Genomic DNA, 25962 nt, shown 5'->3' on the forward strand with positions numbered 1-25962 from the left:
TAATCTGGAAATATTTGTAACTTTGTGAATAATTAGGAAACATATAGTTAAAACTGATCTATTGCCAAGTTTGATTTATTTTTCAAAAGAAAGGATGAAAACAGGTTCATATATCCCATAGAAATCTGGCTCAGATATAGATACCAAACCTTTTCTTCCTAAAGAAAACATATTTTAGTACATTAAGTGTTGTAAAATACATACTGTGTTTCAGTTTGTAATGGTAGAATAATAAATAATGTACAATTCAATGACATGACAACTTAATTAGGTGTTTTAACTTCAACATGTAGATGTGTTATGACCTGTAAAGCACAAACAATGCCCAATAAGTCATATACAAGTACAAACAAGTCAAAGCAAAGCATCCTGTTTCCTACCTGCTGGAAGGGGTTGGAGAGGGTTTGGTTGCAGTAAAGGTAATAATGAACAATATCTGTGGAAAACACAAACAGACAAATCAAGCAGATTAAATGCACATTCAACTCGAATGTCCTACTTCTACATTGGTGTCATGGCCACAGCTTTATGCTCTCTTAATTACAACTCCATTAACACAAAATGATTCCCAATGAAGCTCACCAGTGCCGATGACTCCCTTTGTCTGGCTCAGGAGGAACTTGTCAGGGGACACGCAGAAATCACTTGTGCCCTGGAATGAAGACAGGACACATGTAAGTGCAGAAAACAAATGAAAAGGAATCATTTTTTAAATACATTCATAAAGAACCATTCAGGAAGAGAAGGTCAAATACTCTACCTGGCAGTTTATTAACACTTTGAAAAGTCATACATCTTTTTCACATACTTTTGAGTCAAAAGGAAACCGCACTTTTAATCCACTTTTACATACCTAGACATGAATATGTTCTCAGTTCTGTCACTCTCAACCCTTTTCCCTCCAAAGTACAGTGGTAAAAAGAAACCTGCTTTTGCAAAATAACAAAACCGAGGCGCGGTGCTCTGTGCACTGTCTGAATATTGAATGTCCCCCGGGCTCAGGTCAAACACACTGCCTGTAGCTTAACTTTCTCTGAGGGGGCGGGGGACGCTAATGAGCGCCGCACACAGATGAGATGCAGTGTAGATCTCTAGCAAACCCGAGCTGGATTGTTAAGACACAAGGGAGACGAAGGAGCTCTGCAATTCAGGAGTAAATTAGTTAGAATTCCTGAAGGGGAAGCAGTGATTCTCTGAGAAGGCAGAGTTCTGACTTCCCACTGTCTTTCATTAAGAGTTCTGCGGAGGGGTGCATTCATTATGCATTCATTGACTGTGTACTAACTAGAGAACTGAACAGCCCCACACACCCATAAACACACACATACACAATTTGAAGATTCCCATGTCGACACACACATTGGGAGTCAGTTAAGGATAAGGTAATCTGACGATAGCACTGCAACTACCGGTTATTCTCTATTATTCTGATTGCTTTCTAGACTAATCTAGTTCAAAGAGATTGCTTGTATGTCTTCTTTTGTCAGTCAGTCCAAAAAACACAAAAGGTATTCACTTAAACGTGATATAAAACTGAGAACATCCAGACATATTTTGTTTAAAACAAGACTTAGTCGATAACCCAAAATAGCTATAGATCATTTTTTTGTCTATCTAGTTTTGAAGCGCTTTCTAACATGCACATATCTGAACAGGAATAGTTGCATCACCGGAAGATACTCAGGAAGACAAACGCAAAGTGTGAACACTAATACCACACACTGGGGTGCTGGGCTGCTCCCGATGTGCTGGGTGTCTGACATCATTAGAGCGCAGCAACAAAACTAGTTCGGATTTTAAGTGGGGCACAGCTGACAGGCAGCAGTAGCAAGTACATTTTTAAAAGTTAAAACCTGAGAAAGGTTTAAAGAAGTTGATTTTCAGACATTTTTCAGATGGCAATAGTGTGTTTAATATATGTAATGCTTTTAAAGTGTCCACTGCTGCTGGCATGCTGCTGGCAAGTACAGTGCAAAACCATTAAAGCAGGTTCACGTGGAGAGTGGCACGCAGGTGTGCACGTCATTTATTTGATCCCGCAGTAGACTGATGACCTGTCCAGAGTTTGCTACAGACTGCAGCTCCTGAAAGCTCCCACAGATCAAGGACTGGTGTCAAGAGTTGGAGTCAAACCATTACTGAAAAAATAGGAAATGCAGTAAAATAAAAGCAAAACCTTCCATGATCTATGTCCTCGCACACAGTTCTAAGGCTGAATCAGTCTATTATCATCACTAATCATTCCAGTGGCAGAAAATGAACTGTCATTTCTGAATATTTGAACATGGATACGGTATTTAAGTAATCTATAAAGCAATCAATCCATCACACAATCAAATATTTTATGTGAGGGACTGCGAATGGAAATTAGCTCAAAGCTAAGTCTGGCACTGTTACGCTTGACACATTTTAATGTTTTAAGTGTTCATTATTGTGCATTGTCCCTGCCAAATAAACGATACAAAAAATGTGAAAATATGCTGCTTTTCTTTATCTTATATCATTTTTATGGAAGATCTAGGTTTTTTTTACTTCTAGTCTGACCTAAATAAGCTATTATGAAAACATTACCATGGCCTTTTTCCAACATTTCATACAGTAAATGATGAATGGAATGACAGCCCTACACGGTGTTATATACAGTACGGTATATTTGACTAGAACTGAGTCATTCGCATTCAGAGCAATGCATGCGAGTCACAAAGCAGTACACACACACACACACACACACACACACACACACACACACACACACACACACACACACACACACACACACACACACACACACACACACACACACACACACACACACACACACACACACACACACACACACACACACACACACACACACACACACACACACACACACACACACACACACACACACACACACACACACACACACACACACACACAGTATAACCTTCGTTAAGCCTGGTTACTCACACTCCAGATACAGGCATGAACCCCTCAAATGAACACCCAATTAAGGAGACAAACAACACGAACACACAATTGTGACAAAAGCATGATGTCTGAAAAGTGAAGGAGCCGTGCAGACTGTTCATGTAATTGCTTTGCACACAGCTGTTTGTATCCCTGCCTCAGCAATTATGAAGCCCTTTCAACCTCCATGTTTGCTCTCAGGCAGAGAACAGCCCAGTGGACGTTAAGCATCCAGTGCAGTCGGGGTCAGCAGCAGACAAACACAGCGGAACAGAAAGCTTACATAACCACAATAAATGGCAGGATTTTGTAACCCACAAATCGATTTCTGTCAATTATCAAGTGGCTACAATACAACAAACTTTGTTCAGATATGAAATTTGGTTTGGGTATTTATGGAAGCCAGATGAACATTTCCAAAGATTTTTGGAACGACCCCCTTACCATTTGTTGTCAAGCTATGACATCATTTCTCTTTGACAAACATTTGGGTCTGGGAAAGGTGGCTGCAGATATTCATGGTCCTCTGAGGATTTCTAACATTTCCTCCACTGCTTCCTCCTACAGGCAACGATTACTTGTTAACAAACAGTTTGAAATATAACGAACGGAATACCAAGACATTTATTGGATGCTTTCTTGCTCCTTTCAAGGAAGGGCCCCAAAGCCCAGACACTCAACATTTGTAGGTAGGTTTGATTTTGATGTAGCTAATTATTGTCCAGAATATTCAACAAAACATTCTTGCGGGGTTTGGGATGGTAACTGTGTTTTTCTAGCTTTGATATCGCCAGGTATCCACCCGGGTTTCAACCTACTACCATGCCAATGTAGAACACATAATAGTGTAGACTTGTAAAGCAGACACTAAACTTCTAGATGAAAGAGAAGGAGGAAACCAGAGAATAGTCACTCCATAGACGGCATATGATCTACTCACACCTGCTGCTGCTTTCTACTCCATGCTCATGATCTCCAACTTAAATGATCTCTTGTTAACAATCCTCTACAGTCTCGAGTCAAAACACCACACCTGACGAAAAACCTGAGAAAAATAGCACAAAGGCCTGAGGCAGGTGACACAAACACCAGTGCTCATACATCTCATATTCAAATGCATCTCTCTATTTTCGCATATCCATCTTATCGGTAACCCTCTAGGTCACTTGTGCGGTTTTTTTAGGTCATTAAAAGAGAAGAACAGTGAGATTATTCACCTAATCAGCATGATTAAAAGCAGTGTACTCAGGTGACTTGAATTCACTGTTTGGCATTTGACTCTTTTTGTTGGTCTATTTTCAACAGTGTGCCATTTCTCAGCAGAGATGAAAAGCGTATGAGGGGACAGAAAGACGAACCAAGATCAGAGGAATTTTTAGATTGGGCAGTGAGAAAGCACTAATACGTTTTGGGATGACACTGCAAGGCTGTAAAGGCTTTTTCTAGCACACACACATTTTACTGAGAAAGCTAGGATCCTTGTTTAGCAGCTGTGGAGCTAACACATGCACTATTTTGGATGTGTGAGAAAGACTTTGCTGTGATGTGATCTGAGAGATGTTTTATTTTAGAGATGATAAAATTCATGTGAAAAATGACACTGCAGATATTTTAAACACATCCATACACATGCAGGTATATGAACATAAGCACATGAGCAGCATCATCTCTCTTCCCTTACCCCTACACATTCAAAGACATTTGTCAAGTGCAGTGTGCGTTAAAGCAATTCATCACCACTGCCAGGCAAGACGAGAATTGATTGCAGACCAGTTTACACAATTTGATATTAGGGTAAGCAAGTCAGCCAGGGGTTAGGAAGCGAAGCAGCGTGAAGCAGCTCACCACAGCAGTGGCCAGGTCAGCTCCCAGGGAGGTCCAGCTCAGGACCAGCGTCAGCACTCCAAACACCATCATCCTGCAGGGACACCAAGCAACAACAAGGTCACAGTGCAGCTCAGAACATGGAAATGATAGCTCGGTAAAGCTTGCTATTTATCTAAATGAAGTATTGTACCATTGAAACACAATGGTTAATGATTTACACTAATTGTCCCACTTTGATGTGAGATTGTTCTATTGATTACAGGTGGAGCACCCTTTCTTTCTAAAAATACATCATTAGAAAATTAGGAGAGTACTAAGGGTTTTTCATTTAAACCTGCAATATTGTTTTTGGCCACCTGGTGGCCCAAGAAACAATTTGTAAAAAGAATACTGACATATCATGACTAAACTTGTTAGCAAACATATGCTTATTCACAGAAAAGGAGCAACATTAACATTGATTTGCAATTGGTTTGTGTCCACTAGGACAATTTGAGCTACTTGTGCTTTTAAATGCACTGCACAATGTTGACCTGAGAGGTTTTAACTTCTGCCTGGTAATTGTTGGACATTTAGAGAAGTCTTTTTTTCACCCTGATAAGACCTAAGAGAGGCTGATGAGAACCAAAACAGTAAATAGCAAGCCAGGAAAAAAAAACTAGAAAGCTATAAAGCTGAGGAAATGAAGACTTGATTGAAAATTCTTTGTGGGTTTGTCACCACAACCAGCTATCATCCTATTCATATGTTCATAAAACATGAGAAGAAATAACATGAGGTAATATGCATCTACCCGGCATCTATGATAAATACAGATGGAAAAACTCAAAACTAAAGCAAGCAAGTCGAATTTTGCAGAGTTCAGAATATAATTATCAGCATCCTACAGCGGGAGTACAGTGACGCAGATGGAGCTATTTTCATAACAGTTACTGTTATTGAAAGGAAACAGCGTGAGCCCTCAGGGGCAGGAGCGGTGATCTCATTGTCCTGTCATCAACAGAAGAAGTCAGAGGTCATGTTTATATTCTGTGGGGGTTGATACTGTAGCCTGAACATACTTCTGCATAGATGAGGCTTTATGTACCGAAGAACGTGCATATCCGCTCTGCTGGCCCACACTAGATTACGGCCCCCTGGGTGGGTGAATGTTGCCTGTACCAATTTCTACAGTAGGCTCCCTCCGTGATTATCTCATATCAGAAAATGACATAAGGGACATGAATGGGGGGTTTGGGAAAATCTCCCCATGAAGGGGGGCAGTGATGGGTCTGTCTGTGTGTGTACAGCAGAAGATCAATAGCCATTAAAAGATTAACAGTTGTCCTATCATAGATCAGCTAATTGGGTGAAATCATCTCTAGAAAATTCAATAAAGTCCTGCTGATTTCAACACTGTGGCACTTTGAGATACTCCCTTTACAGCATGTCACCTGCTATTCCAAGACCCTGTTCATTTCAACACTCTCCCGGAAGAATCAAATTCCCAATGTGCTGAGAAGATACTGAACTCCCATCATTGACACTTACAAGCCACAACTTGTGTACTCATTCTTTTTTCAGTATTCAATTTCTTCACTTTCCCTCACCCCTGTCTTTCTCTGCCTTCTTCCTGGCAGTTTATCAGTTTTTCACTCTTCTAGTCTGTCAACCTCCTTCTCTGAGATACAGAGCCCCCCGTGCCCTGACACTTAACAAGGAAATTGAAGGGAAGAGAGCAAGGCATCTTTCACTTGATTTAAAATCAAGAAGTAGAACAGATGCAAAGGTTGCTCAACTGTCTTTGTGGTTGAATGTTTTTTACCGCACCAATGTGTGTATGGATCTGCATATACTGTAGTTACAAGGAAAGTATGTTATTGAGTTCCCTAAAAATGTTTCTGTCCCTCATTATTTTACTAAATGTGTCTTTTTGTTGTGCTCATCCATCTGTGAACACCTACACACACTTACATTTATATGGAATTTGTTGCTGACCCAATCAATCAGTCATTATTTATGGATTTTCTCTAATTCCTGCTTTTATTCTTGTAAATTACATAATGTCTTTACCATAAAATGATTTTAAAAAGGCAATGCCTACAGTATTTGACAGTAATGCTGTCGCAAGGTGTAGAACTAGACTGTGAATTTCTTTAAAAAACGTTGACATTGGATGAGCAAGCAAAAGGGAGGAATGCGCTCTGATCTCTTCCTCAACAACAGCAGAAACCGAGCAACTATTACGATGTTTGCTCTGGTTGGCAAAGGGGTTTCAATGAGCTACACTGATTCGAAGGAAATCGGGTGTAAACCTGACGCAAAGCAAATCAAGTGGAAAATTCAAAGAGGCCAAGGAACAGGGCGGATGATGCCAGCAAATACACCCTCAATGGCTGAGGTCAAGTCACTCTCAATTAAATCAGAGTGGCAAGTAGATTTTCTTCCATGCATTGCTATACAAACAATCATTATATCTGTATTAAAACTGAGTGAAATGAGAGTGCAATGTCAGTGAGAAATGTATGTCTCCTATACATTAAACATAAAGATGCAGAACACCAAAGGTCTGAGTACACTTCCCTGTGATACACCATCAATTATGTTGCAAATTAGTAGTATATAAACGTAAGAAAAGGTTGCCTTGGTGTTAAGCTTTCTAGAGTAATATTCCTCTTGACCTTCATTTGTTTATTCATCTGGTTTCAAACAAAAATCCCCTTCTTGGATAAACTAAACTCTTTTATAGAGGAAGAATATATTTTTACTGCACAGGTGTGATACCAATTGCTGAACTCAGCTGCCATATCAAACTGTTTATTGCTAAAACAATTACCACGTCCTTCAGGCAGCCGATATACATTTTTCTTCTCCATGCTTACCAATGCTGTGATTGTTTTTCATTATAATTTCAGCACATCCCACTCATGTGCATTTTTGTTTAAATGCCAATTCTTCTCGGTGTAAGTCATTGCTCATGACAGCTCAAATGATTTCTGTCCTCCAGGGAGATTAGTTATTTCTCTCGATTATTTTCTAATGCATGAGGCGCACGGAATTGTGCAATCCATAAAATTAGGTTGGGGAATAGGTTGTGTTTGTATCACAACACTGTAAGGTTCAGTTCACCTGATGGAAGCTGCGTTATGAAATAGGGTTTTGCAATGTCAGTTTCTCAGATTTCTGCCACAATCCCAATGCAATGGAGGTAGATGGATTGTGTTTGCAGTGCTCCAATTGAAAGAAAAATCCACAAAAAAAAAAAAAAAAGGAAATGACAAACTGTATTCCAAATAGAAACAGCTGACAGAAAGGTCTATAAATGCGTCTTCTTGTCTAAGCTCCTACTGTGTGTCATGCTAACACCCAGCCAGCCAGTTAATAGCACCAGGAAGAGCCGACAGGCCCCCAGAGTGTAATCTTCTCCGGAGAGCCTCCAACCACTTCCACTCCACTGGAAGAATGCATGCATGGGAGGGCAGACACTCTTGACTCTGACTCATCTTGTGTGTGCAAAGGGGGTGGGAAAGTGTGGTGGGGGTGGGTTTGTGGTTAGTAGGGCACATTTCGTGGAGATCACACCCTGAACTGAGTGATTGAGAGAGACAGAGCAACACTCGGCTTGATGAATGGAGACCGGGTTGATTTCATGCCCTGTGAAAAGCTCCTTTAGAGCAGAAAAAAAAAATCACATTCCAGTCTAGATGGATACACTTTGATGCTGTAAGGAGATTAAATGAAAGCGGGGGCACGGCATGTAAAAATATAGTGAAGATACAGTAAAGTATTTGTGTGCCATTTATCACCGCTTGTTCTGTCATCTTTCCTTGTAACATGTATTTTGATGTGTGGGAGTTCTTTTTATGCAATCATTTATAATAATATCCTTCTCCACTTCCTGCCTCCCCAATCCACAGAAAAACAGTAATTATATTATTGTTTCCTATCTTCAGGACATATTTATAGTACAGAAAATCTTATCTTTTTTTTATACCCTGCATGTGCTGTTTTAATTCATTATGTTTTCCATCACTCACAAACGCAAAATCAATCAAATATTAATCTGAAAAAAGACTAAAAATACAAAGCTTAATAATTAATTAAGTACTATACCAGGGTCAAGAGATATCTTTCTGGTATCAAATGTGATTTATGTCTGAAGCCATTTAAAGCAGGTCGAGTGTTAAACTGGAATAACAATCTTTAGGAAGTTGTATGGTTGATAACATCCAATGGCTTCACTCCCATCTCTCCACAGCTCTCAAATACAATTTGTAGAGAGAACTTTTGACGGAGCAAGAGTAAGAGCAAATGCAACCTGGCAACGTTGTAAGGCAAGTTAATTACGAGAAGGCTTGCAGGGCAGTGTTTGTACAATGACATGATCCAATACTGGATTTTGCAATTTCCCATGAGAATAACTCCTGCCTCCAGCTCCCTCTCTCTCTATTTCTACACCAACTCATAATCAATCTCATTCTAACTCAAAATATCATATCTGTTGTTCCTGTTTGGAATACACGACACATTTAAGGCACTGCATGGGTTATTTTGATACAATTATCTAACTGTGAATAAGATGTGTACGAGAGGGTGTTTACCTGCCACAATAGATGCAAGACCTCCAATCTAAAGCTTTCAACTTCTTAGATGCAGTTGGTCTTTTAGAAATATATGAAGTAAAGTGAATCCAAAAAGGAGTAACTGGAAGAAAACATAGTTTTGGCCCGGTTTTGGCTTAGATTACAATAAATAACCTATTTCTGACTTGGAAAAGTGACTATTGTGTAGGTTCAGTTCCCGATGCAACATGCTGTAGTTAGCAGCTGATGAGTCATAGTGACCAAAACTAAGTAAATGTTTCCAGTTAGTTGGGATTTACTTAGTCAGCTAACCTCCCTATCCACAAAATACAGCTCTTGCTTTTGTTTAAATCTATGTTAAATCTATGAGTGTAAGAGACTCACGTGGTAAGCAACCAGCGAGACTGCTTGGCCAGGCCCAGACAGGCCAGCAGGCAGATGATCAGGTCCAGGATGAGGATCAGCAGGTAGGTGAGCCACCTGCAGGGACAGACAGAGAGAGACAATCACAGTGCTGCTGGGAAATTTATTTTTTGGCAAATTGGGTTGAGCTTTGTTAAAAGAAAATGCTGGTTACATTTAAGCAAGGCGTTATTGATGTACGGTAGTTATTTCCCAAGCTTCCCAATTCGGCTTAATTAAAATGTAAGATTATACACAGGCTTATATTCAAATGAACTAAACTTTACATTCATCATTATCATTTGGTGTCTATGTACGGCGGGATCTTGAGTCGTGGCTGTGCCAAACATTTGGACTACCTATGTTGTAAATGTATTATCTTTTCAATGTACACACGGCATCTATTGCACGTCTGTCCGTCCTGGGAGAGGGATCCCTCCTCTGTTGCTCTCCCTGAGGTTTCTCCCATGTTCCCCTTTAAACTGTGGGTTTTCTCTGGAAGTTTCTCCTTGTACGATGTGAGGGTCTAAGGATAGAGGGTGTCGTGTTGTCATACTGATATTCTGTACAAACTGTGAAGTCCACTGAGACAAATGTAACATTTGTGATATTGGGCTATATAAATAAACATTGATTGATTGATTGATTGATTGATTGATTGATTGATCATTAATAATACTGTGCCATGATACTTAGGTTGACTAGCTAACAGGCAATACAAGAACAAAGCTGCTTTTTTTAGCAAAGTCTTCTACATTTGTTATAAACCACTTAGTATTCTGACTGTTTGCCTTAGACATGTAGCTTTTGCACAATATCAATGTATATTAGTGTCTTTATATTATAGATATGTAAGGCCCAACTTTACATGGTTTTCCTTTTATTACTCCAACTCATGGAGCCTATGTTATCTTTTGTTAGCTTAATTAGTTAACTTGCTAAATAGCTAGTGATATAACATTATTTTATCCAAATTTGTCTCAAATCAGGGACAAACAATGCATATTTCCCGTGCCTTAGCAAAAATGTTGAGCAATCTTGACAGAAGGAGAAAAAGAAAAAATACCAAATAATAATAAACCAGAATGTATTACTAAAGTTAAAAGCAATGTGGTTTTACAAAAAGTACCCCCATCAGAAAAACTCTTGAGGGAGTTAAAACCCAAAATGTTATAGTGTAACACTTATTTTCAGCTCAACAGGCACATGCTCTCATCTGAGGTGTGTTGATGCTTGAGGGTATAATCCTGTCCAGTATTGCCCTCCTCAGTGAACCCATCTGTTACGTGAGCAGTGGTCAGTCTGAGACCGGACACACAGAAAGCCTGTCCAGATGGTTAATAATGAATGGACTCAATTCCATATGATTGAATGTTTCATGCTGTGAAACAAATGGGGGGAGGGGTCGCTACATCACCTTTGAACTCGGATGTATCAATCCAATTCAAGTTGCTTTGATTTCTTCTCATATTATTTATCTCCATCATTGTGCATCTTTTAATCTTAACTCCTGCACTTACATTCTCACTTTGTACATTCCTCTTTTCTCTTAAATTATTTATTTGATTTCCTTCCCATTTGTGTTCTCCATCACTATGCTGCATCCTTTCTACATCTCCCTCATATCTTTCTTTTTCCCCCTTCACTTTCCTTCCACTCCCTTTAACCCCCCTCCCCGTCCTCTCTCTCCCTTTCAGCCCCTCTTCCCTCTTTGCCCTTCTTTCCCTCTCTTCCTCGTTTCATCTTTCCCCCTCTTGGCACTGTACAGCACGAGAAGCTGGGACATCAACATGCACACGGAGGCTCTTGGGTGACACTGCCACCGTGTTTGTCTGTGTCATCTTAATCCAATTAAAGTCAAACTGAGTGCTGCACAGAGGCACGCTGCTACAGGGGGTTACATTCATGTATAATAGAGAAGTACGTCTGCAAGAAATTGTGTCGGAAAGCAAGAAGCAGCTCTGAATGTGCTAGATTCAGTTGAAAGGTTAAATATGATAAAGGAAATAGCAATTTATCGAACGTTCCTAATAGAGAGGTCAAAGGTCACTGTGATCCCTTGATTTTATGGGGAGGCATTTGACAGCTGACCCTATGCACACACTCGCCCAGAGACCCCATTAAGAAGCCCATAAAACCACATCTTATACTCCTTTTATTTTTTAATACCATTACAGATAATAGTATAGTATAATTAAGGAAATGAACAAAAGTAACTCATATATCCAGTTAAAAGGTGAGTCTTTTACTTTTACTACAAAATATAAATGACTGCTTTGTTTGAAAGGTTGTCAATTCCACAGTTTAAGTTCTGTGACAGCAAATTCACAGTAACCCTTGGTGTCAAATCTAGAGATATCAACTCCAAGAGTAAATATAAAATGTGTTGAAAGGGGTGTTATAACATTTTAAAAACGTAAATGACAGCACTGTCTTTAAAGTACCTGAGGTTGCAAGGTCTCAAGGTGTAAAACATTTAGTTATTTTCAGAAAACTGAGAGATTATTTAAGATTCTTAAAGTAGACAAAATGTTCCAGGATGAACACACTGAAGATGGACAGCCAACTCTGACACAGCAACACTGTGAAGAGTCAAATCACACACACACACACACACACACACACACACACACACACACACACACACACACACACACACACACACACACACACACACACACACACACACACACACACACACACACACACACACACACACACACACACACACACACACACACACACACACACACACACACACACACACACACACACACACACACACACACACACACACACACACACACACGCTCAACCACAGCTATTTGTCTGGGCATGAGGCAGTGATAATGAGTCCATTAACAGTTTACACAGTGTCTGGCTGTCTGCCGTCGGTTGGCTTACTCTATCAGTGCACAGCTATGTGGTTTATTGAATTATTGGCAGAGAAGAAGAGTCACATTGCAGATCAATACAAACACCAGCTTGTGTGTTACCGCAGACTCCACAGAAATACTATCAAGGCTTCACAAGGACTGACACATTGGCACTGAGCCTTTTTTTAGGTGATATACATTTCAAACACCTCACGGAGCCGTGTGCTCAGTGGACAGCTCAATCCACATACAGTAAATGGATGATGCACGTATGCAAACACCATATTTCATCCCATCCTTTAAATATCATGCGATATATTCAGGTCATAGAGGTATGAGAACACATGAATTATCTATTTGACTGCATGTTCAAGTTTCCCAGTGATTGCAGCCATTATCGAGACATGATATCATAAACTTAAATGTACTTTGCATCTCCGAGAATCCATTATATGCATATTTAACGGTAATTTGTAGCATTTATATATGATCATAAAAACGTGATAGGTCTTTCCTGGTTGATTAGCATCTTCCCACGTGTTTAGACAAGATGTAAATAACTTTATATATATAACAGTTCTCTACTGATTTCTATGAAAGAGGTTTGGGTCACGTGGAAATTCTTATAATTCTGTTAATAAAATCAGACTTCGGCAGAAGAAAGTCAGACTAATCACTTTATGTTATTCTCTACTTCAAACCAAGAACTTTTTTCATATACATTTGTATCATGTGGCAATAATTCTCCATCCATAACTCCATAGATCTGCATTTAGAAATCCATGTGAACATTTGAGACATTCACATCATTTTGGATGCGATTTATCCAAAAGAAAAAATGTATGGAAAAGATATATCCTAAGTGTTTTTCTCATTTCTCTAACTGTTTTCCTACAGATGTGCACTTCAGTAGCATCCCAGGCATTGTTCATTGTTCACTATTCCACCCTGCACTTTAGGACACTGTTCCTCACCTGTAGTACTCCACTCTTGCCGTTTGATCGGCGATGGATGCAAGGTCCACTTTAGCCTCCTCCCAGTCAGGCAGACCCAGCAGCTGTTTGATCACGTTGTCCGTCATCTGCTGCATGAACTGCAGGGTCTGCACATAGTCACCCCGCGTGGCAAAGATCTCGTCCAGCCTGGCGAGGTGCTGGTGCAGGCCGCTCTTCATGCTGCCCATCGTGCCAGTCACCTGGAGGGCAGGAGAGGAGAGGAGGCGTGAGGTGAATAAGTACAACAGCACTGTGACCGGGGTTGGAATACCAAGCATGAAAGCTAATGCACTGACCCATTCCTGAGGTATAATGTATTGATAAGTGTTCGAAACATATCACTCTTCACCGGCTTAAGCTTCAATAATCAGGATACATGTATTTATTAATCCTTGCAAGAATGGAAGTAGTCATCACACACAGAGCATTTGGGACAACTAGTTCCTCGAGCAGTGTCCTTCAGATGCTTTATATACAAGACAGGATGTTATTCAGTCAAAAGATACATGTATACCAGTTCAAAGCAGTATTCTACTGTATGCTTAGTTCAGATTAGTTAAGGCCAACGTAAGCAATACACATGACAGTCATATGTCTATCTCCATAGAGGCTGAATCATCATGTTAATCGTTGTCACATACATATGCCTAACACAGTCCTGACGATCTTCTAGGTAATCATACATCCGGTTACGTACACAGCTATGTAGGACCTTTGTTATCACGTGCTACTCTGATATTGGAAGAGTACATTCAGTATTCTCCCAACAATAAGTAATTGATGATTGAGTTTCCTTCTGGTAATAGCAAATCATTTTATTTGAGAAAACGGTCCGCAGAAAAACCTGACAGTTTGAGGGGATAGAAATGTTTTATAACCTCCACCTTTCTACTAAAACATTAATGTGTTGACCGACTTTTCTTAGAGCCGAGCACAGAAAGGAATCCTCTCAAACAGCATGTGGGTGCCTTTGGTCAACTTTTCCGCCTGACAAAGCTTCCCCGGAAAAAAAAAAAAAAAAAAAAAAGGTGACCTAAGGTGAGATAAACCCAAACGTGAGGTACGTGCTGCAGAGTAAAAATAGGTGGGTGGGCGGGGCAGTGTGGGAGAGCTAAAATGCTGAGTGTGGGTGTCGGTGAAGAGCTCCTCTTTGAGCAAACAGCTGGAAAACAGCCAAAACTAGAGAGCCCGGAGGTGAGATAGAGGAGAGATTTTTATTTACGACTGCTGTTGTCTTTCAGACCTTTCTCTAAACTGATAACTCATTAATTTGTATCTGTATACACCAGGTAATCACAGATAATGTAATCCTTTTCCCAAAGTGGGAGTTTTATCAGATTCTTACCTAGCCGGGCCAACTAAACCAAGACCACATTATCTTTGTGGTGTGAACATCTCCTGTAAAAGCCCTTTCCATTTCTTCAGGTTTAATGTCTCTGTACTTAGCTTGAAGGGAAACTTTGTTTACTGGGAGATGGCATTCAGAGAGACATCCTGCTATTTGTTCATTAAAAAGGGTAATAAATGCTTCCATTCAGCTTAGGGTACTTGGCATTCAATGAAGAGAACACTCATATTGTTGCCGTGTTTGACAGGCACAGGATTTGCTGGAGCTGAAGCTGAGGCGAGGGCATGTTGGGTGGGAGTAATTAGTCGGTCTGCATTCAACGGTCGACCAGCACTAGATGGCTGCAAATAAAAGAGTCTACAGCTAGTGTGGGGCTACTCTTATAGTCAGAGTTGTAGTTCTAGCCAAACGCTAATATAAGCATGCTAACACGCTCACAGTGAGAATGTTTATATTGTAGGAAATAGTAACGAAGTGGACCACCTTCGTTTGACTAATAGCATAGCACTAAACACAACATTTAGTCATAAACTATTGGACAATTTTGACGATTTCTCTGTTAAATGTTACAGGATTACCAAAGTTATTTTAATGTATCATCTTGGAAATTTGAACATCTGTAGCAAACATATTTCAGAATATTTTTTTAAAAAGTCAACCTCCTACTGATGCTTAAGGAAGTCAATAGATCATTAAAGTCATTAGGCTTCATCCTCTGGAGACCATGAATATATGCAGTAGTGGGTTTAATGCATCGTTGTAGACTAATCGATCTGGGTTTTTTAGCATCATGCAGGTAAAAAGAAGTGGCGGTGTATCTTTTGAGATGAACTTGTAGCAAACAAAGGTTGACATATTTGGTTATTTTTGAAAGATAGATTTGTTTGAAGAAGAATTTTCTATGTTCATTCTGTTAAATAACAGAAATGTAGGTAAGTAGAGAAGAAAACAATCAGCTATCCTTGGAAAATCTGTCCAGGTACTCCAGCACCGAAAAGCCTGGGTTGAGTTGAATCAGATTGAGGCTCATTTGTAAACAGCCTCTCATAGACTCTGTTGTTTCACCTACTGTAGGTCCTGCAGTAGGACTAACTAAGCTAGCTAGCTAACACTCCACTGTATTTAATCGAGACATTCTTGACGGGATTTGATCATTGTTATTTGGTAGGGGAAAAAACTACAAAGAAATAACAGCTATTTGAGTACATTTTTGTCAGGAGTACTCAATGATGACTAAAATGCAATAATTGTGAATGCCCTAATGTGCACCAAATGAAATGGAAATCCATTCTGTTGTTAATGAAGGTCTTCAGTCAGCGACAAAGTGGTGAACCAAGGTTCAGACTGACATTCCCATATAACGCCATGCTAGCACAGCTAAAAATATCCATTAATCCATCTATCAATCTGTTAATCCATCAACTATACCCGCTGTTCCCTAAGGGAGTCAACCTGTGAACCAACAGTCCTCTCCATGGGACATTGTATCTGTGCTCTGTAGTTTGTTATCTGATCTCTGATTGAGACCACTTCCTCCTCAGACTTAGCTGAAGAAATCGCAGTTGAGAAATGAAGTCAAGTATCTGATTCTTGCCTCTTGTGAGAGAATCTTATCTCAACCGCCTGGGGAGACAGTCAATCCAGCTAATCTTTCCTTCCTCTTGGTCTGATCCTCACCGTGTTAATGATCCGCGCCGATCAAGAAGATTTAATTCCCAGTCCCGGTCTTTATCTCAATCTGATGTTTCGAGGGCATTCTCCTCCTCACATCTTTCAAAACAAACAATTTGCAGCGGATTGTGTTTGGCTGCATAGCGGTTGTTCGGTGGGGTATTCATTTCTACACACCGGAGGTTACAAATAAATTTAAAAAAAAGAAAAAAAAAGAAGAAATCACGATAAACGGTTACGAATGGAGAGCGGCGGCTGAAAAGTGGCTGTCAAAAATCTAATGTAGATTCTAGCTTGAGGAAAGGGATATAAATATAGATCAATGAGCATTATGTTGGTTGTGGTTGACCATAGTGTATTCCGAATGAAGACCCTGGGCTTAAGGAGGAGGGTCATTTCTCAAAGTCTTATTTCTTATTACAAAATAGATGCCTGAAATGTATCTATTATATCTACCTTTCACACATTTATCATATGCCATTTCAAATATCGACTTACTTGCACGGACAAGAACAATAGTTCCAGAATCAATCATTCCTAATAATAATAATCTCTACAGAATATTAACCCCAATTCCTTCACTAAAATGGGATATCTATCTGTAAGCCTATTGTTGTTGGTACATGGCCTCGGAGAGAGCAGTGCTTCAGAGATAACTCTGGGAGCACGAAACAGAGAGAGGCTGTAAAAGAACATCTCTTTCTTTCAGACGCATACCTCCCAGAGTGTCCATCTTTGAGTTGAAACAGAAAATAGCTTGCCAAGTGTGAGCGATGATCTCATAATCACTTTCTCTATATTCCTTACTCGTCCCGTAATCGCTTGATAAATGAGACCCAATAAGGCTATTTGTTAAAGTAAAACAAAGGATAAGATAAATGATTAAAGCTTTTTTTCTCGCTCTAACTGGTCGTCTCTGCTCGATAGTGGAGAGGCTTTTTTTTCAATTAAAATTGAATGTGGGAGCTAGAGCGTGAAATGGAACATGCTTCTGAAGTGCCTCAGTAGCTCGGTCCCTGCTAAGATAGAGACCATCTTCACTGCTCTGAAACAAAGCTCTTTCAAAATGCATTCTTTCCTACCTCCTTTTCTCCCCTCACACACGTGGTGACCACAGAGCCTCAAAGTGGTCGGCCTGGATTGGTTTGTATATGAAACATTGAGCAGGCTTCAAATGAAGACCTTTGAGAAACCGATGGCCCACAGAGCAAAGATTGTTAACCAAAAGGAAGGAAGTGGGATCGTCACGCTATGAATGGTTTGCTGTAACAATGGTGTGCTGGTGTTTGACACACATTCATTGAGTCGTTGGATCTACCGTCTTATGGTCTTCTGGTCTAGAGGGAGCGAAGGTTCACAGAGTGTTGGAAGTGGTTTAGCCTCAGAGATAACCTCAGCGCCAGCACTTTCCCTTCAGCTTGACGTGAGAGTGAAGAAGTCAGAAAAAGTGCCCAATTAGCCAACTGGGTACCACCTGCCAGGCAGTACACATATTAGTACACACATCCAGATGTCAAAGAGGTTTCTCCTTGCACTCACGGATGGCAGCTTTTAATGAGACATTTCTTAAACAACTGAGAACAAATGGGATCCTCTACTGATGATGTAACAGCCTGATCTCTTTATAACAGCTGAAGTTACTGTTGTGGGGATGACAAGAGGAGTTGAGAAGGGCTCCTGGAGGCAAAAGCCTGGTAATGAACAACAGCTAGTATTATTGTGGTGATATCAAGAGGAGAAATGTGATGCTGAGCCAAACACTGAATAGAAAACAATGCTGGAAGTAATACAGCTTGACTCCAGTTAACCTCTTGTAGTGACAAGAAATGTGTTTTTTTCTGCACTGATTTGTCTCATTCCTCTAAAATATACACAAAGACCCACAGATACTTGCACTTCTTTGAGGTGTATTTTATGTCTGAAAAACACTTTTTTCTGGACAAAACCCAGGATCAGACTGCAAACAGGCACACACACAGAAACAACATGAGGCTCAGTTGTTAGCGCTTTTGTTTTACAGCCAGACATACACTCCACCTGTGTTCCGATCTCCTGCTCACAGCATAAGGTTAAATATCAGGATTGCAATGAAATAAGTTGATGGTAGTGAATCATGATAATCGCCAATATCCTCTCATAAGTGACTTGAACATCTGTCTAGCTTGTTATCATGGTAAAATAGGGCCTACTTTAAATACAATAACAGATTAACTTTAAGAGTTTAGAGCACATTTTGATTCTTATCAAAACAATATCATGAATTCCAATAACTTTGGGATATTTCACATTGTCCCATGTCCAATGGAAACAATAATAATTACACTTTCATTATCTTTCTCCTTCACATTATGAATATCTCATCATATAGAAACAAATCGTATTATAAGAGCGTATTTACTGGGCCACCTTCCAAACCGTGCTTGAGCTCTGGCCAAATGCTCCGTGACTGACACAGACACCGACCCACTCCGCTTGGTGACTGCGGGCTGCCAAAACTCTCTCAACACCCATCTCCAAACAATAGAGTTATTATTAGTGTTATTATTAGTGTGGCCAGACTTCAAATATCACATCATTCCCATTACAGCATCCCAATTGGCCCGTTTCCAGATTGAACAGCCCTATTGATGTTTTTTTTGCATCTCAGTTTGAGCGTTACGTCTCCAAATTGCACCTCTCTGTATAGTGCTTTGTTTTAATTGATATTCTAACTAAGAGAGCCAGTAACTGTTCATAAACAAATCATATGCATATATTTCAGACCGTAACCAATCAAGGCCTAAACAGCTGCTGAGAAAAAAAACATTGAGTGATAATGAGCCTAACTTCCTTCTTTTCCTCTCTTATAAACTGAGCCTTTAGAAGAAAACTCACTTCTAAACTCTCTCGGAGTTGGGCTTTAAGGGGATTTGTGTTGGCCGAAGGGCAGTGAGGCCTTCATTGTCAATGATTTCAATTCAGATTTCAATCTCCAACTCTGCCAATCAGACAGGCCAGCCTTGCTCGTTGTTCTTGCCCATCAAACGGCTTTGTCTCCTGGGCTCATGGTTGATTAGGTGGGGGGAGACTGGGAACTGTGTGTGGCACACTGGGCTCTTTATACTAGCCTAGAACTAGCCTCCTTAACAGTCTATTGCTGCATGCAATGAACTCAGTCATCCACACACACACTAAGGCACAGGCGAGCACAATCACACGCATAAAATAAAGGCCACCATGTCCAATTGTGTGTGCTTGCACGAGTTCACACATCCCAGAAGGACTCACTGACAAGCTTTTCAGATGAGCTATATGTAAATGTGTTCTTTCTGCTAATATGACTTTGAGAAATGAACCTGGCTAAGTGCTTTACAAGAATAACAGGAAACAATGCGTGAACAATTCATCCAATCTGGTCATGACAAAGAGATGGTCTATCCCTCTGTATTAAGGTAATACACGCTTTACATGCTGTTGTATCGATTCAATGGAGTAAATCAAAGACATGTAAATGCTAGCTTGTTAATGAGAAGTAATCCCAACTGACAATCTACAGCAACTCTACTGATCTTCTCCCAACATAAGTAATTACATTCTCCCATGTTTTCAGTTTAAATTATGTATAAAGTGCATAAATCAGAGCCAGACAGCTAAGTACTTCCCTCCGTTAAAGAGTCTCTATATCCTCTGAGCAAAGTGTTTCGTACTGAGGCCATGTTGAGTGGCTCACATACCACCACATTAATCTCCATTAACGCAGATGGAGACCTAATCCCCACTCTTTGACAGCTAGTCACGTTAGGTCTCCGCCCACGCTGATACAGACCCCGGACCAACACGGGACACACTGCTGAGGCGACAACACAAAACTGGTCCTTATAGACACTACATAAAAAAAGCATAGTATGTTTATCATAGTTTCAAGTCAAGTTTCAAGTTAATCTTTGTGTCATGGTTATCTTTACAAATCTCAAGTAGGAGTCTCAAGTTCATCTTTACAAGTGCCAAATCAATTGGTAAAAGTCTCAAGTTGATATCTACAAGTGTGAGGTAAAGTCCGAAGGCCATTTTTCTAGAAGTTTCACGAAAAAAAGTCAATCAGGTTCATCTTAACACGTCTTAACAAGAAGAAGCCATCAATTAATCTGTGCAACTCAAAAAAAAAATCAGTCTGAAGTCTTAAATCTTGTCAAAGCTAATCTCATGTGCAAATTCATCATGTACCTGTTCACTATTTTGGTTACACAACATTTGAATATCCTGCTCTTATAGCACTGTTTATAGTTTGTTTTAAGTCAAGTCCAAGTTGACTCTCAAACGATTAGAGATAACATGGGCGGTTTTGGCGCAGTGGTTAGAGCGTTGATCATCAGACCAAGGGGCGTTGGTGAACTCCAGTTCAACCAGTTTGCCTCGTCAGGCCGTTGTGTCCTTGGGCAAGACACTTTACCCGCATTTGCTCCTCTGGGTAATGTCCACAGTAATGACTCTTGCATGTCTAATATGTGTAATGTGTAATTGTAAAGCGCTTTGAGCACCTGTAAAAGCACTCTTATAAAAAATGTAACGCATTATTATTATTATTAACATCTCAAATCTCAAGTGTACAGCTCAGATGATAACCAAATACGGTTTATTATCAAGCCAAATTGCCAAATACTTTCATCAATAGTGTTGGCAAGTAATGTACTTTAGTATTAATTACCACAACTTTTGTTTGATAAACATAGGTGAGGAAAAATTGAGATGGAGAAAAATATCAAACCGTTTTGATGCCTTGTCATTGGTGTATCATTTTGAAACAGCGAGCTACATTTGGGTGTGTGATGGGAGGTGAGGCAGATACAAATAGAAAAAGGAGCTAAAGGAAGCACAAGCAAAGACACAGGGCGATGCTTTGTTCCTGCCGAGGCCACAGCAGCTGGGAGAAGGTGGAGCAGAGCGGGTGAGAGTGTGTGTGAGCTGTCTGTGGAGCAAAGAGTCAGGCAGTCAATTTGTGTGTAGCGGTAAAAGGCCATAAAAAGACTATAAAAACATTTAAATGCATACTAAATGGAGTCCTCTGGGCTTTCCTCCTGTGTGTGGGTAAATACATCACAACAGCATTTCTGAAGCCTTCACAGGGAGCTGTTTATTTCCAGCTAAATGGGCCTCTCATGTATAAACTGCATGTCTTGTGAAACTGTACTGAATGTTTCCAGTTTGTTTTTACAAACTCAAATCAGGATACCGTTTTTTCTTCACACACGCAGGTATGTTTATGTATAGGAGACATTCATCATGTGACCCTAATGTTTTACTTACCAGACTGTCCACACCGCCCAGCGTGTGATTGGCATTGTACAGGGAGTAAGTCAACTGGTACACGCCGTCATTGGTCTCGCTGTTGCCATAGAAACCCACACCAACGGCGATGCTACAGAGAGAAGAAGTATGGAGGGAGAAGTAAGCCTTTTGATAAATGAGTGACAGTAGCACTACATAAGTGCTGCTTGGCTTGTAAATCACAGGTGTCACAGGTGATATCCTTTTCAGGCACTGAGATTTATCAGCTTGAAAGCCATTTATTACAACATTTGCTCAAATAAAAAAATGAACGCACGCTAAAAATAAGGATTTCTTCCTGTTCTGAAACAATGTGTCATCCTGTGTTAGAGATGTGCTGCCTACACGGTGAGTGGCACAATGGAATACACCCCCTACACCAGGCTTTATGAATATTTCATGCCTTCTTTTTTGCAAGCAATTGGGTATTAGCATAAAGCAGTGTCATCAATTTCTCTATCAACCCTGACTTTTACATAAAAAAAAATAAAAAAAGAGGAAACAAAATGCAAAGGTAATGAGGCACGTTGGGACAATCCCTGAAAGGAGACGGAAATATTGTCTATGCAATAGTTAATAGTCAAGGTGAAAACAGTTATCCAAACAGAATAAATGACAGTGAATTGGGATGTTGTGTCTGTGTGTGTGTGTGTGTGTGTGTGTGTGTGTGTGTGTGTGTGTGTGTGTGTGTGTGTGTGTGTGTGTGTGTGTGCGTGCGTGCGTGCGTGCGTGCGTGTTGTCTACAGGAGGCAAAACAAATATACTGTATCAGTAAGGCACTGGAGCTGCATAACACTGTGATTCTGTGTTCATTTATGTAAACACCACTCTTTGAACCAGAAATGATACAACAATACAGGGTTTTGGAATGTGTGTGCATAATTTGGAAACCGCTTTTGCATACTCAAGTCAACCAAGGATTTCATTTGTTCAGCTGGAGCATCAGCACAAACTAAATAACCACCAACATAAACACCCACTCTTAAGTAGTTCCTCTGAGCTTCAGTTGCCTCTGAAGTGCTGTGGCATTGCTCCTCTGCTATAATATGACTTGGAAGAAGCTACAAAATCAGACATAGATGCATAATGTCTCACAACAAACTCTGAAAACCCTGTGAAGAGATTTCTTGCAAAGTCAATTATGTTGCAGTAGAGATGTGCTTATTCACCTGCAATACTGACCACCTGCGCAAACCTAAGAAAACTATTAACCTTTTATGGAAGCTTCAGGGAACTTGTGTTACTAAATGACACGGCAAAAGCCATAAAGTTACAGTAATGAGTTACACATCAAACTAAATTGAACATATGATGAGAGGGAGTTCAGATCTGACTCAGGCTGACATATTTCTCTCAGGGGAACTCTCAATACACAAGTTTATTAAGTACACCTAGAGCTACCTCCACTGACAGCACTGAAGTTGATTATTTTTTTATGAAGCATGTGTTGAATCAACTTTAAGGGGTGTTTAAAGTGGAGTTGTACTTCATAGTTATCCCTAACTATCCAAAGTCAGTGTATTACCTACAGTAGATAGTGGTAAGCTTGTCCAGTTCTGAGAAACAGACTGGTGTTCCAGCACCAACAACTTCAAAGAGATTTTGAGATGTGACAGTACATAATAGCATTATAATTTAACCCCTGTGCCTTCCTAAACAAGGGTCTGCATTCATGTTTGTCTTCCCACTAATGTATGGTTTTCCTTTAATTCATAGCCTGTCTTGCTTAATTTGGTAGCTGTACTTTTGGAGCTGTAAAACGACACTATTATATTTCAAATGTGTTTTCTTGGAATACAATGTAGCTATACCTTTTGCACTGACACCTCATTTTTCACTCAGAACCCATTACCTGATAATCAATGGCAGTTAATATAAAGTAGGAAGGAGTGCAAGGATCCATTTCACTGCTGATAAGTGAGCAGACACACCAAATGGCTATTTGACTTGATGCTTTATTATAGATCTTTAATATTGTATGACCTAATTAATTCTACACGGCTTGAGGGTTGCCCTCCTCTCAAAATATAAAACATCAATATAGATTTCTCTGATCTCATAATCGCCAGACCCACTTAAAGCTACCTCACAGTTTGTTTTAACCATGTATTAGTAGGCCTACCTTTTAGCAATTACAACCACGCATCGCTAGCTCTAAGCTAAATATCTCAAGTGTTTAAATCCATTATAAGTAAATTAATCACTTTTTACTATTTCACCAGTTTTTAACTGTTGCAGCTATATATCCTCACTTACAGTTTCAGCTGTTTATCAGTTTTTTTCTCATTTAACTCTCAGAAGTTTATTATTTCTCTTAGCCATATATTCCAGCTGTCCATTAACTCTTAGCTAACTATTTTAGCTCTTTATTCATTTCTTTGAGCTAATTATCCAAGCAGTTATTCCATTATCTTTAAGCTAAATATCTCAGCTTTTTTACTATTTCTCCTAGCTTAATATGTCAGTTTAATATCTTTGTTTTCCTAGCATACTATTAAAGCAGTTTATCTCTTCTTCTAGCTAACTATTTCAGCTGTTTATTAAATACGTTACTTAGCTAGCTATTTTAGAGTAAGAGTGGTTCACCTTGCTTTGAGCACCAACTTTTAATAATAATAATAATCTACTGATGATGTAACAGTCCATTTCCTATGTTGGATGCTTTCAGGAGTTTCTCTCTTTTCATCTGTGTGAGAAAGTGTAATGTATTGTGTAAAAGTAGCCGGGAGAAATGTGGACTTGGTAGACCCGAGGAAATATTTGAATGGACAGAATCTAATGAATAAGGGAACACAGGGAGGCGTGCAAAGAGAGAGAATACCCCTTGTTTTCTACCCTTTCCAGTTGCCTTGGTGCCGCTTCTTCAAATATCCATAGTCTGATTCAACAAGAAAGAATATCGGAGTAGGCATGTACTGAGCAAAAGTCAAAACTGTCATGTTGATAAATGACAAAGTGAATAAAAGACATTGTGCGGAATGCAGAAAAAGGAACCAATATATTCAGCCTGCAGCAGAAAAATGCCCCCGGCCACTATCCAGACATGTTTGAATATTGGAGATTGTGCCCCAAAATGGCAGCAGTGTCTGTCTTGAGATAACAAATAAAGACATTTTATATTTCACTCAGCCCTCCTGATGTCCCATTAAGGATCATCAAAAGAAATCCCCTTAATATTCAGTAGGCGTATAATATAAAATACAAAAAGTCACTTTCTAAATTTTTCATGCACACATTTCCATTTTCAAAGCTAGAAAAATGCCAAAAGAGTGGATTAATGACTAAGATGAAGTTACTAAAAAATAAATGACCCCGAAAAAAAGTAAATGAGGTCTTTAAAACTCTACTGCTGCTATGCTTTTATTGCCAAAATTGTAGGCATGCTGTTAAATATCAAGGTGTGCCAATTAATTTCTGAATGGGATCCAATGGAGGACATTTATATGATATATCATGCAAACAGACGTCTTGCTTTCTTCCCCTCCCCCTTTTCTTGTCTTCTCCATTCTCATTTCCGTTTGGCAACAGACACCTATTCCAATTAAAAAATGCAAATAAATATTTCAAGTGGGTTAGAAGGGAGAACAACTTCTGATGATAATTTGCATAATCTGTGAAGAGAGTGTGCTGTGTCTCACTCAACTGACTATGTAAATAGAACACTTTCATTAAAAGGATTTTTTTATTCATTTGCTTACTTTGCACAAGACTGTAGGGTGTAGAGTCTTAAATGATTGGCAGAACATAAAGTCCCATATCAATGACCCCAGAATTATAACGCTATGGTTACATTCCAGGAGCCCTAAAACTGTTAAACACTCAAGATAAAACAGATGCTCAGTTTACCTTGTATACATTTATAAAGACATATGGACTTTCTCGTCGTGTCATAGTCCGCCTAAGTGGTTTGGATATTGTTGGCATGTTATTGCTAAGCCATTCAATTAAATCTCGTGTAATAACCCATTTAGCTTTTCCTCATTATATTTTGTATTTCTATATTCATGTGTGAATTAATTATTTGT

General features: G+C 39.6%; 1 protein-coding gene across 3 annotated transcripts in view; it reads right to left on the reverse strand.

The window, feature by feature from the left end:
* Positions 1 to 25962, reverse strand: part of ttyh2 (tweety family member 2) — a 55066-nt gene that overhangs the window by 9037 nt on the left and 20067 nt on the right. For all 3 annotated transcript variants that reach the window (XM_079658071.1, XM_079658073.1, XM_079658072.1), the window contains exons 3-8: positions 21917 to 22028; positions 13594 to 13814; positions 9726 to 9821; positions 4798 to 4870; positions 583 to 652; positions 381 to 436 (exon numbers count right to left, since the gene is read on the reverse strand). In XM_079658071.1, the coding sequence (XP_079514197.1) occupies positions 381 to 436; positions 583 to 652; positions 4798 to 4870; positions 9726 to 9821; positions 13594 to 13814; positions 21917 to 22028 (628 nt within the window). The remainder of the gene's footprint in view (positions 1 to 380; positions 437 to 582; positions 653 to 4797; positions 4871 to 9725; positions 9822 to 13593; positions 13815 to 21916; positions 22029 to 25962) is intronic.

This window comes from Notothenia rossii (genome assembly GCF_949606895.1).
Source record: "Notothenia rossii genome assembly, chromosome: 11".
NCBI classification, from domain to species: Eukaryota; Metazoa; Chordata; class Actinopteri; order Perciformes; family Nototheniidae; genus Notothenia; species Notothenia rossii.